The sequence below is a fragment of the Chelon labrosus genome (assembly GCF_963514085.1).
Source record: "Chelon labrosus genome assembly, chromosome: 5".
NCBI lineage: Eukaryota > Metazoa > Chordata > Actinopteri > Mugiliformes > Mugilidae > Chelon > Chelon labrosus.
This window is the reverse complement of record NC_140341.1, coordinates 29788732-29800608: the sequence shown is the minus strand read 5'-3', so window position 1 is coordinate 29800608 and position 11877 is coordinate 29788732. Positions and strand designations below refer to the sequence as shown.

Here is an 11877-nt window from a genome sequence, read left to right as displayed (position 1 = left end):
TTTGAAATCTTGAAACCACGTCTACTTCCGCTTTAGTCAGTCTGCGTTGGGCTGTATGCGTCTGAGACCTGAATACAATAAGGGGATAAACCATTTCTCTCCATTGCAGTTTTTTAATATAATACCTCCACTGCTCGCTGCTACCTGTAAGTACATTGGGGGAGTGTGTATTTTATTTTATACAGTACTTAGCGTAACGCTAACCAACTCGGTTTGTCAATAGTGGTGGATTGGGTCGGGCTATGTTCTGGAAAGGAAGAAACGTCCAAGGGACGTCTCAAGTTTACACACTTAGTTATTACGGCAAAATAGAAGTTGAATAATATATAATATCCCTTTACATGAGGCCCATAAGAAGTGTAGTCAGTGTGTTAAAATCACTTGTTTATTTTGTTGTTCTTATGGGTATGCAGTTTGCTGAAGCAATGATGATTGATCAATAAATAGACGAAGCCAGTGATAGCACCAAGGCTCATATTGCTTGTTTGTGACTTGGGTCAAATTGTCTGACTTTCTCACTTTAGTAGTCTTTATACAGGCAGATGGTCATTTTTATCGTGCATTGTTTGAGCCAGTATATCTGTTACTTCATGTGGTAACTTTAAATGTCCGTTGACTGATATGAGTAGCAGTAACCTAATTGTAACGAGCAGCTACAGGGTGAACTGATAGATCAGTATTGTGGACAGTAATTTGCCCTCATGCTAAAAGCCATGTGCGTTTAGACCTAAGCGTAGACGAAGCGTGATCAGTTATATTTAAAATCATCCTCTCCTCATTCACATTGATATATTTTATAATAATTTAAATAATTACTAAATACCATCACATACTCTATCTCTAATCTGACAGGCATTGAATTCATAAATGCTTTTAATAAGTGTAATTTAAGCTCGGTTTCTTTTTCTTTATCCAGTATGTGTGCTGAAAGTCTATCAGAGGGCAAAGTTCAACAAGATTGCACAAGGTTTTTGTTATCACATTTGGACTTACCGGGAGGGCAATATGCTGCATTGACACTTTGTTAGCCTAATTTGATTCTAACATATGAAAAAGTTCTGCACTCTTGCAGTTAAGTCAAAGACATACCGTATTTGCAGATTCTTCAGCTACAGTATTTATGATGAGTATAAATGACTCTTTCCATGCTCCTAAAGGTATTAAATGATTGCCAAATTAGGAGCTTGTATAACGGTCATTGGCAGATCTGACATGTAAAACACACTTAGTTTTTTTATATATTTCATAATAAAATCATATTATTTGGAGAGAAGCTTACAATATTTTTGCCATAAATGTCACACAAAAGTGAAATGTTGAACATTTTTCTGTCCCCAGACCAGAATGAATGTAGGTGTGGCACACAGTGAGGTGAACCCAAACACTCGGGTGATGAACAGTCGGGGCATCTGGCTGACCTATGCACTTGGTGTTGGAATACTTCACATTGTGCTCTTGAGCATACCCTTCTTCAGTGTGCCAGTGGTGTGGACTCTAACGAATGTTATACACAACTTTGTAAGTTAAATTCTCCCACTGTCAGTGCTGTACTCCAAGCAAAACCAACTAACGAGGCTATTCGGATTACTGTCAGATCACTCCCCAAAACACTTCATTATTTTTGATTTATATTTTGATTTATAGGTGTTTTAGATGTCATTTTGAAAACCACCAAATATGTCCGTTAGCATATCCAGCTAGCTGAAAGTTGCATGCATGTTTAGCAAGCATCCCTCCTGGTATCGTCTGCCTTGCCTTGCCTGTGCAGGCTTGTTGAGATATGCTCTATTTTGGGGAGGGTGTCCTTGTGACAGCCTGATGCGTGACCTATTATGATAATTTGTCCTTACCACATAAGGTCTGTGGACAAGACTGACCTTTCATTGTTACATGGCTGGCCTCAAGTAAAGAAACAAATTCGATGTGTGTGACATCACTGAATAGTGCAAGCCTGCAGCGGTTTACAAGGATTGTGTATCACAGCCGATACGGAAGGCTATTAACAGTAACGGCTAAGGTCAACTATAGTCCATTGTTTTCCAACACAATACAACAGCAGTGTGCTGATTATGCCTTGGCCGTATGTCAGCATTTCAGTTTTATTACTTTTCCCTCTGTTATGTTAGCTTTCTGTATAAAGCTGTATACCAGTGTTCTCACATGTCACCACCGCAAGCAGGGCAGAGCTCTTTTGTTTCTCCAGAGAAGGACACCAAAACTCATGTGGCAGTAAAACGACTGGATTTTAATCTATAGTTTGTCACACGTACTTTGGCTGGCTTACACACTGTGTTTGCATACCGAACCAAATGGCCTAACACAAGTACTTCTACATTTACTCAAAAATCAAATGCGTTTTCACATCCGTAGGTCTTGTTCTTTACACACTATAATTACTACTGTGTCTGTGTTCTTGCTTCTGTAGGGAATGTATGTCTTTATGCATGCAGTGAAAGGCACACCTTTTGAGACCCCTGACCAAGGAAAGGCCAGACTTCTCACCCACTGGGAACAGCTTGACTACGGCGTGCAGTTCACCTCATCTAGAAAGTTCTTCACCATCTCCCCTATCATTCTGTACGTATTCTATCCTGAGAATCTTTCTTCACATTAATCCATATTTCAGACACTGATACAGAAAAAGATTATTTTTTCCCCCTCATATTAAAGGTCTTGTCGCATTGACCACAAGAAAAATATTTCATCCTGAGCTTGTAAAAGCAAATTTAGATCATGGCTACAGGATTAAATATTGCTGTAATTTACAGACCTCTTGTGCTGGCTAACATTTGGCTATATTTGTTACTGCTAGTTTCTTGTATTGGAGAGATTTCTTCTTCTTAATTAACCATTTTTCCTCCCACAGATACTTCCTGGCAAGTTTCTACACAAAATACGACACAGCACACTTTGTCATCAACACTGCCTCTCTTTTGAGTGTCCTGATCCCCAAGCTGCCACAGCTACATGGAGTTAGAATTTTTGGCATCAATAAGTATTAAGATATTGTAAATGTTGGGCCTCTCTGCAACAGAATCTAATTCTTCTAGTCTGTACAGCAGATGTGTGTACTAAGTCATACAGTTTGAGTAAAGACCAGTGTTGTTGTTTAAATGTTAGAATCGATGACAGGAAGGCACATGCATTACTAACTTATGTGAATATTTAATTATGTATTCTTGGTCTGCATAGACCTGGGCTGGCCCAGGCAGCAGTGAGGCTTTTGGTTAGTTACATTTTTTTTCCTTCAATTCACACAGTGACACAAATTGTGAGTATGAATCTGTTTCTATTCACAAAGATGCTCCTGATATATTTTTCAAAGATGTTTACTTTGTGAGGATCGGAGCCTGTGGCTCACTGTTTATTGGTACACTCATGTTTTGTAATGAGTGTCAAATTTCATGCTGAGTGAAGAATATAATCATACTCTTTATTTGCATGATTTCCCTGGTATGTGAATCATGGCTGGTTTGTAGCAGAGTGAGTTTTTCATTGTACAGGTTTTTGTTTTTTTTTGTAAAGGTTATATCCTGCATGTAAAAAGAAAAAAGAAGTTTGTGCATAACTGACAAATTATTGTTGTCGGTTTACAGAGCGTTTACTGAGGGAGGTCTACAGTGTCTTTGTGATAAACTTACACTCATGTAGCTGCTCTCTATAGATTACAATTTTTTGCTATAATCAAGGCAGCTAGTTCTGCTTTGTTTGGCCATAGCTCATAGTACTTGATATTTCTTGTTCTTAATCTTATTAAAATGTTTGTGCCCTCCGACTTCTCTCTCATTGACGCGTATTGCAAGGTTCCCAGTCATTATGGGATTTCTAGATTGTGAGGTTTAGGTACTTCAGTCCTGTAATTTGAGGATTATCTCAGATAAGTACAGAATATTTTATACAGCCTGTTTCACTGGTTTTAGATATGGGCTCAAGGCTCATCAGTAAAAGCTTTAGCACATACTGAATGCAACAGGTCAAATGATGCTGTATTTTTGCAGCAAATGTTACAATACTGGAGCAAATTCCTACTGTATGTGTGTGCTGATTCATGTTTCAGCTTGTAGGTTCTAACAGCGGTGAATGCTAAAATTCATGCATACAAAACAGCACTTGCCTCATTTGCATTTTCATGCAAATTTTGCAAAGTTGAAAAAGTCAAGTCAATGCATCTGGGAAAAAGGCACTGAAGCTTGTAGTTAACTGAATCACAGGACTGTGGTCGAACACATCCACCTAATGGAAAGTCAGCACCGATGTGGGAACAATGCAAGAATGATCACAATTAAAAACTTTATTCAAAACAAATGCTTATGTAAACACTTTCACACTTCCTGAGATTTCAGAATTTTCTAGACAAGGTCAATGACAGACATTTATTCCCCACTTCTAGCCCTGAAGCCAGACCAACATCCTTCCCCCACAATTTTATATGGTGGAATGTTGGTCTGGATTCACCCCTTGGGGAACCAATTATGTAATGGGCAGGAGAGCAACAGTGATACAGTTATCCACATCCTCTGAGTGTTGTAGAGTTGAGTTTGTTTGCAATAAAATGTCTCCGAGGTCATGCAGAGGTCTTTTTTTCCCTCTCAGTTGAAACACACCTCATAATGAAATCTAAAAGTGTTACCAGGCTCATATTCTGATTAGTAGTCTGGCTACTCCACTTCCCTCTCATTTATCTCATTTATTTGACATCCAAATTGTTAAGCTCCTCGCACTGCTGACTCAAGACTCCTTTGTATACTTCAAAGCGATGGTTCAGGTCCTTCTGCGAGTGGATTTTGAATTTAGTCCCAAATGCCCCATCAGCTGAGGCTGTCCCATAGAAAACTCTACCAATCCGGGAGTGCACCAGTGCCATGGCACACATAACACAAGGTTCTCTAGTCACATAAATGTCATACCCAGTGCAAATGTATGGCTGGGAGCCTGCCTTTGCATCAGGCACGGCTTGATCTGAGGTTGGTGAATTAAATCTGCAAGTGGGGTAACCGTCAAAATGATAACATCCGCCGCCCTGGCTCTGAGCCACAAGGTCAATGCAGACCATGACGGCGTGATGTAAGGGGTGGTCGCCTCTGCAGTCATGACCCACTGCAATGATTCTCTCCACCTCTGGGTCCACCACCACAGCACCGACTGCCTCCATCCCCAGCTCCTTTCCAGCTTTGGCAGCAGTCAAGGCCGACATCATGTATATATGCATTGATGCTTTCTGATGGGGGCTGAAGAGCTCTCCTCTCAGGGCAACCGTCACCTGTTTGTCCTCATGAAAGGATGTGGGCCAGTGTTGGCTCGCCAGCTCAAACTGGGGTCGCGTTAAGGGGGGACGTGCTGGTATCTTAACTATGAAAGGTTCACCTAATCCGTTTTGATTAACTCCATCTAAGGGCAGCAGAGAGTCTACGTTCACCACCTTCATGTCTGGGGCGTCACTGACGAGACAAACAAGGACTTCCAGAGGGTGAGGGCTGTCCTTCTTGCATGCCCGGACCCTCTTGATATGCTGAAGGCCATTCAAGGGGTACAGGTTGTTCAGCTCCTTGATAAGTCGAGAGGTTTCCTTCTTGTTGACAATGGGAGCAGCAAACGCCTCCACCAGCTCGACGTCTTGCGACTGCTCATCTGACAATACAGGATAAGCAATCCAGGAGTCGGCGTCACACACCGACCCTTTCCAGCGTTTCATCTGTGGCTCCATTGTTTCGGTGTCCCTCTGAAAAAGGATTTCACATCAAAGTAAAGCACAGTCAGGACGTTTACAGGACAAAGCACGTGATGAGAAAACCTTCAAGTTTTGTTGGACAAAAAACAAGCCTGTTCTATGAAATATCTTTCAGGTGGTCTTTATTCATCTGATTATTGGGATTTAAGGCTCAATAGTTGAATAGTTAGCGTCGAAGCTGAAGTTTACAAGACTTAGACCTTTATCCATGTCCTTCGCGTCATCCAAAAACCAGTTAAATTTCAAGAGGTAATAGTGAACTTGTGACACTTCCTACTTGATTAACCTTTTATTTTTGGTGCCATTAAATTGGCACTGCAGCCATGCATTGTTGTACCCTCTCAGGACTGATGGACTTAGTAGACACAGATTTTAGAAAGATGAACGGTCAGCAGGGGGCATGCTGCAAATATCCCTCTTTTCCCATAATGCAACTAGAGTCTCTTGTTAGTCAATTCTGATAACGGGTATTATTTTTTCAGAGCCATAACAGACACTATGTGTTTTCACATCCATTTATTTTAACGTATGTACTGCTGAAACAAGTATCTGATAAATCAACAACAATCTTATCCCAGTTCTGAAACTCCACCAATGAAATACCAGACATTTGTTAGTTTCGACTTCACACCACTGCTGCCTTTCTGATCAAAATGTAGTGTTTTTCACTTATTTATTTTTTCCTGCTGATCAGAGAAAGTAATTTTCAGATACAATGCTAAACTTGGGTAGTTCTTCCTGTTGATATTACATAGATCAATCCAATAATCCCTCAGAATATTCAGTTTCTAGCAACATTATATGAACTGTTGTCTTTGATAATATCTGGAAAAGTCCCTACAGCTGATATTTAATTGATTAACACTGATTTAGCATTGATTCAGCGTGTTCACATCTGAAACACAATTTCATAAAGCTGTCCAATATATATGTTGTGAGTGGCATAAACAGTTATGCCAAGTCTTTCTTTATTTCCTTCCCAGCATAAGCTTTGTCTTCATAACTTTGGGCACATGTCGAATGGTTAGTGACACTCTGGTGCCTCGTATTAGCGTGTCTCCTGGAAGGGTCCCAGCAGCGGACAGGTTCACCACCTTGTCCGTTAGACTGTCCTGGGCGCACCCCTGAATTCCATGAAGGAGATGCTGATACATATCATCCTGCAGGATGAGCAGACTGCGGGGCTTCACCAGCAGGGAGAACTGGTACCGATTCTCCTCAGTCTGCAGCGCGTCGGTGTCCAGGCTGCTGACAGGCGCGTAGAAGTCGAGCAGAGTGTGAGACCCCAGGCTGATGGTGGTGACAGTAGGGTGGTACAGCGGGCCGTCCTCGTGAGGCATAATCCCTTCTCCTGGTTTATACTCATTCACCAACACATGATTGGCCGTCTTCCCACTGAATGCACCAAGAGAGGATATTTTCTCACAGTAGAGCTGGAGCCAGTCAGGAATCTTCTCCGCCATCATGCCTTTGGGATGAGGTAATCCTCCCCAGTTTTGAAGCCTTCTGCCTGACAGCTGAGTCCATTTAGTTTTTGGAGACCTATAGACCTGCTGTAGAAGGCAGGACTCCTCATCTTCTGATATGAAATCTGGGATGTAATACACTGTCGGTGGGGCATCACTTATGACAAACTGCTTCAATTCCTCCAACATACAAGCTGGGCGTTCCATGCCTCCTTCAGAAAAGTTAACATGACATGAATATTAAAACCCGGGGGAGGTAATGAGAGCTCATTTCCCTGGCATGACTAACTGCATGGAGTAATGTGTACCACAGTCATGTTTAACAGCTACTAGAAATAATACTAACTCGTTAAATATGCGGATCAACACTTGCGAGTTATCAAATTCGCGGACTAATAATTAACCATCCATCCATCTTCAGCCACAGCAGTCCTCTAACCATGTGATCCGACGCATTTCCGTGTTTGTTAGTATGTTGATAGAATAAGCAACTTTTAGCTTCTGACATATCCAAGCACTGGTTCGTTGTTCTCAAGTTAAAAGCCTGCCTGCGACAGGAAAACCCCTGCTATGGGCGCAATGATGCGTTTACAGTTACGGTACACCATTACACGTGCTAAAAAACGTTTTAGCTCTTATCTAAACTGTATACATTTCGTTTATATAAACCAACACAACAATAAAGGCGTGTTTCAGCAAATGTCTAGGACAGGTTGGCAATCTTGAGTATAAGAACCAACCTTTTCACAGTGCGGTTTTATCAGAAGTATAACATTTTCTGGCACCATGGAAGGCATCACGAATTGCTATACGAAAAAGGCTAATCTCAAAAATAATTTAACTTGTGACGCCACCGGTACCTATTCAAACGTATAAATGAAACACTGAAAATATAAACGGACACGAGACTTTGGATTTACCTCTTTAAACGTCGATACTTCATGAAAATACCGTGGCATCAAAAAGCAAGACACTTCCGGTCAATGCTTAAACGATTGTGCAACCGACTAAAATGTCCCTCGAAATATAGTTTGACTCTTTGGACCTATGCTTTACTTTCGCAATCACTTTTGAAATCATTGACTTTTTAAAATTATAGATTTGATATGTGTAATGTCAAGGCGTTTGTGAACATTTTTCTGTATTTTTAGATATACAGGTATAGAGGTATTTGTACTTAATTAAAGTTCCCAAACTTCGACGCGGAAGGAATTATTTACATGTGACACAAGAGACGGCGTTGGAGCAAGAAGGCTCCTCTCATATAGTCAGTTCAGCCCGCTGTGTTTCGTGTGTTTTCTGTTATTAGTGCGTTGCTCTGAAATCTAATAGAATAGCCATATTGATGTTATTCATTAGTTTGTTTAAGATTAAACTGTTCATCTTAATTAGGGTCACCATGCGGTATTAGACAATTTTAATACAGTTGTAAGGTAAATGACCATGTTTCATACAAAAGCCAAAGTTCTGCAGAGGCTGCTACAGTATAGAAGCTGTTTTTGTGCCACTTCTACGTTTGGGAAAGCATCCTGCTCCAGATTAGTTCTGGGCATTGAGACAAGCTGTGATGACACCGGAGCTGCTGTGTTGGACGAGACAGCTTCAGTACTGGGAGAGTCTCTACATTCACAGAAAGAAGTACACCTGAGGTGGGTGTCAGCTCCATTTGTATATCATGATGTTTACTTGTTAGGGTTTTGTTCTTAAACATCTACCTATTGAATGCTTTAGGACTGGTGGCATCATCCCCACAGTGGCACAACAGTTCCACAGAGAAAACATAGAGCGTGTGGTCCAGGAGGCTCTGGAGAGGAGTGGTGTGACACCAAGTCAGCTCTCTGCTGTGGCCACCACGGTGAAGCCAGGCTTGGCCCTCAGCTTGGGCATCGGCCTTGAGTTCAGTCAGAGGTTTGTGAGGCAGCATAACAAGCCATTCATCCCAATCCACCACATGGAAGCTCACGCCCTGACTGTGAGGATGCTTCAGCCTGTCGCCTTCCCCTTCCTGGTCTTACTCATTTCTGGTGGTCACTCACTTCTCGCTGTGGCTCGTGGAGTCGATGACTTTCTGCTTTTAGGTCACACGCTGGATGAAGCTCCAGGGGACACACTAGATAAAGTAAGATCTTAACTGTAACAGTTGACATTTGTCACTATGGTAATGTTCAGTGTGGGATCTGAAACAGAAGCAAATACTGTCTTTTGTGGCGTGGCAGGTGGCGAGGCGTTTGTCCCTCATAAAACACCCTCAGTGCTCCACACTGAGTGGAGGACAAGCCATAGAGCTTCTAGCAAAGGATGGTGATAGGACAAGGTTCCCTTTCAGGACACCTATGGGACAAACTTATGACTGCTGCTTTTCTTTCGCTGGAATAAGAAATCAAATAACACAGACGATAATGAAAGAAGAGGCTAAGGAAGGTAAGAAAGTACTAATTGCTTGTTCCAGTTATGCCCAGTTAACAACAAATGAGATTCATCTGTAAACTTCCCTCTGTAGGTGTAGAACAAGGGACGCTATTGAAATGTGCAAAAGACATTGCAGCTGCCACACAGCACACTGTTGCCTGTCATCTTGCAAAGCGCACACATCGTGCCATCTTGTTCTCTAAGGCAAACAACCTGCTGCCATCAAACAACCCCACCTTGGTGAGTGTATTACAATTGCTTGAAATTGCTTGTCTTGTAATGGCTGCTTAGAAAATCCTCACAACATAGAGGTAAATCAAACGCAGATGAACCTTTTTATGCTCTATTTTGTTTATTTTTTCTCATTTTTAAATATCATGATGATACTAAAAATAGTCCCAAACAAATGTACTACTTCCTCCAGTTAGCGTAACATTTGTAAAACCGCACTTCCAGGTGGTTTTAGGATACTACTCAGTGTTTATTATGTTTATCTTTAGAGATTTTAGAAGGATGATCGAGAGACTAACTCGTTGTTATTGGTCATTTGCATGAATTCTTTTGACATTGAGAGCAATATAGAAAAACATCGGCATTACACTTAAAATTTATAAATTTATGGAAACCATCAGTGATTCCTCTTTTTTAGGTGCTGTCTGGAGGAGTTGCAAGCAACCAGTATATCCGCAAGGCTTTGACAATTATTACCGAGACGACTGGTCTACACCTGCTCTGTCCTCCAGCCAGATTCTGCACTGACAACGGAGTGATGATTGCATGGTGCGTATGACATATTGTCAGGATCACTGGTAAAAAGCTTGAACAATGCATCAGATCTCATTCCCTGATTTATTACAGGATTCAAGATTATGAGAGACAAACTTTTTCCCCCCCCAGGAATGGTGTTGAACGTTTGAGAGAAGGAAAAGGGATACTGCCTCCAAATGTCAGTGTCCTCTATGAGCCAAAGTAAGTCAACAGGGTTCACAAAGGCACTACAAATTTCACCTGCGAAGTCAATTGAGATACGAAACAAAAACCTTCAGGTGTGTTAATCTGAACTGCTGATGAAGTCGTCTCTGGTTCACGTAAGTGTTGCGTTGCAGGGCACCTCTGGGGGTTGATATCACACAGGAGGTGAAAGCCGCAGCGATCAGGCTGCCATCAGTCAGGATGAAGATCACCAACTGACACCGTCTTTGTTTTGTCGCTTTGAGATTTTCTGAATTCAAACTAATGCTGCGAATGTAGAATATCTGAAATGTGTATAATGCAACTATTTATAAATAAATATGTTTTCAGTCATTTTTAGTAGATGATTTAATTAAAAGAAACTGCTCTTCTGCGTTTTCACTGTCCACTTCAGGCGTGGGACAGAAAGTAAGTCTATACCATATACCAGAAAGCCCTTTGTTTCTAGGGCAGCACTACCCTCTAGTGATGAGAGTTTTTCTTTCACCTTAACAAAGGGGACATAAAAATAGTCAATATCACAGAATAGAATGCATTTATTACAAAACATTATTAGGAAAACACCTCACAGATGAAGTCAAGAATGCAAAGTCTCTCAAATACTCGTGAATCTGGTCGCAACTACAGTAAAAATCTGATATTCTCTAATTTTCCACTCATACTCTTCATCGTGTCACTAAATGTAAAAATAGTTAACAAAGGTACAACAATATCATGGCTTGGACCACAAAAAGACATAACTTGTGTTTACATGTGCAATTTATTAACAACTGTACTCAAACATCTCACAGTTAATGCCTTTTTCTCTTGTTTAGGTAGGGCATCTTGTCTGAGAAATATGCTCATTAGCCTTAAAAAAAAATGTACACCACAGTTGCCTTTTCAACAAACGCCCTGATATGAAGCTGTAAACCGATGTGGCATTGCAGAATAGAGGGCAGAAAAGTTAAGTGGGAAAGTTGGAGTGGTTTGTATTTTTGTCTTGTCTACATCCTCACATGACAGACACGAGTGTCAGAGCCACTGATGCCACAACATTGTGCAATCTTGTGTTTGCTGCAAACCACCGCAAATCAGCAGACTAACACACATAAAGTATATTCAGCTATCCATGGTGTTTCTACAAAAAGTGAATATCTAGTGCATGTAAATTCAGTGAATGTTCACCAGTACAAAGATTCAAAGGACCAATGTGTAGGATTTAGTGGCGATTAGTGTTGAGATTGTAAACAACTGATTCCCTCTCTGCTTTTCAAACCTATAGGAGAACTGAGGGTGGCCAACTAAAGCCGGTGTTTGGTT

The 11877-nt window shown here is 41.1% G+C and overlaps 3 protein-coding genes across 5 annotated transcripts; 2 read left to right on the top strand and 1 right to left on the bottom strand.

Annotated features, from left to right (window-relative positions):
- Positions 1 to 38: 38 nt before the first annotated feature.
- ormdl1 (ORMDL sphingolipid biosynthesis regulator 1) lies at positions 39 to 4086 on the top strand. The gene is made up of 4 exons (XM_084544029.1): positions 39 to 146; positions 1339 to 1518; positions 2426 to 2577; positions 2867 to 4086. The coding sequence occupies exons 2-4, from the start codon at positions 1345 to 1347 to the stop codon at positions 3000 to 3002; spliced, it is 462 nt and encodes a 153-aa protein (XP_084400155.1). The 5' UTR covers positions 39 to 146; positions 1339 to 1344; the 3' UTR covers positions 3003 to 4086.
- A 163-nt stretch (positions 4087 to 4249) lies between these two features.
- Positions 4250 to 8191, bottom strand: adat3 (adenosine deaminase tRNA specific 3). Of its 2 annotated transcripts, none has more exons than XM_084544507.1 (2): positions 8115 to 8191; positions 4250 to 5719 (listed from the first exon to the last, which is right to left on the bottom strand). In XM_084544507.1, exons 1-2 carry the CDS (start codon positions 8151 to 8153, stop codon positions 4688 to 4690), a joined length of 1071 nt encoding a protein of 356 aa, XP_084400633.1. In that variant the 5' UTR covers positions 8154 to 8191; the 3' UTR covers positions 4250 to 4687. The 2 variants fall into 2 exon arrangements, with proteins under 2 accessions (XP_084400633.1, XP_084400634.1); XM_084544508.1 differs by lacking the exon at positions 4250 to 5719 and adding an exon at positions 5722 to 7406 and having other exon boundaries at positions 8115 to 8190.
- Positions 8192 to 8421: 230 nt separating this feature from the next.
- On the top strand, positions 8422 to 10906 carry osgepl1 (O-sialoglycoprotein endopeptidase-like 1). 2 transcript variants are annotated; one of them, XM_084544368.1, is made up of 7 exons: positions 8422 to 8843; positions 8926 to 9313; positions 9411 to 9615; positions 9695 to 9843; positions 10253 to 10383; positions 10501 to 10572; positions 10710 to 10906. In XM_084544368.1, exons 1-7 carry the CDS (start codon positions 8632 to 8634, stop codon positions 10792 to 10794), a joined length of 1242 nt encoding a protein of 413 aa, XP_084400494.1. In that variant the 5' UTR covers positions 8422 to 8631; the 3' UTR covers positions 10795 to 10906. The 2 variants fall into 2 exon arrangements, with proteins under 2 accessions (XP_084400494.1, XP_084400493.1); XM_084544367.1 differs by having other exon boundaries at positions 10462 to 10572.
- Positions 10907 to 11877: the final 971 nt, after the last annotated feature.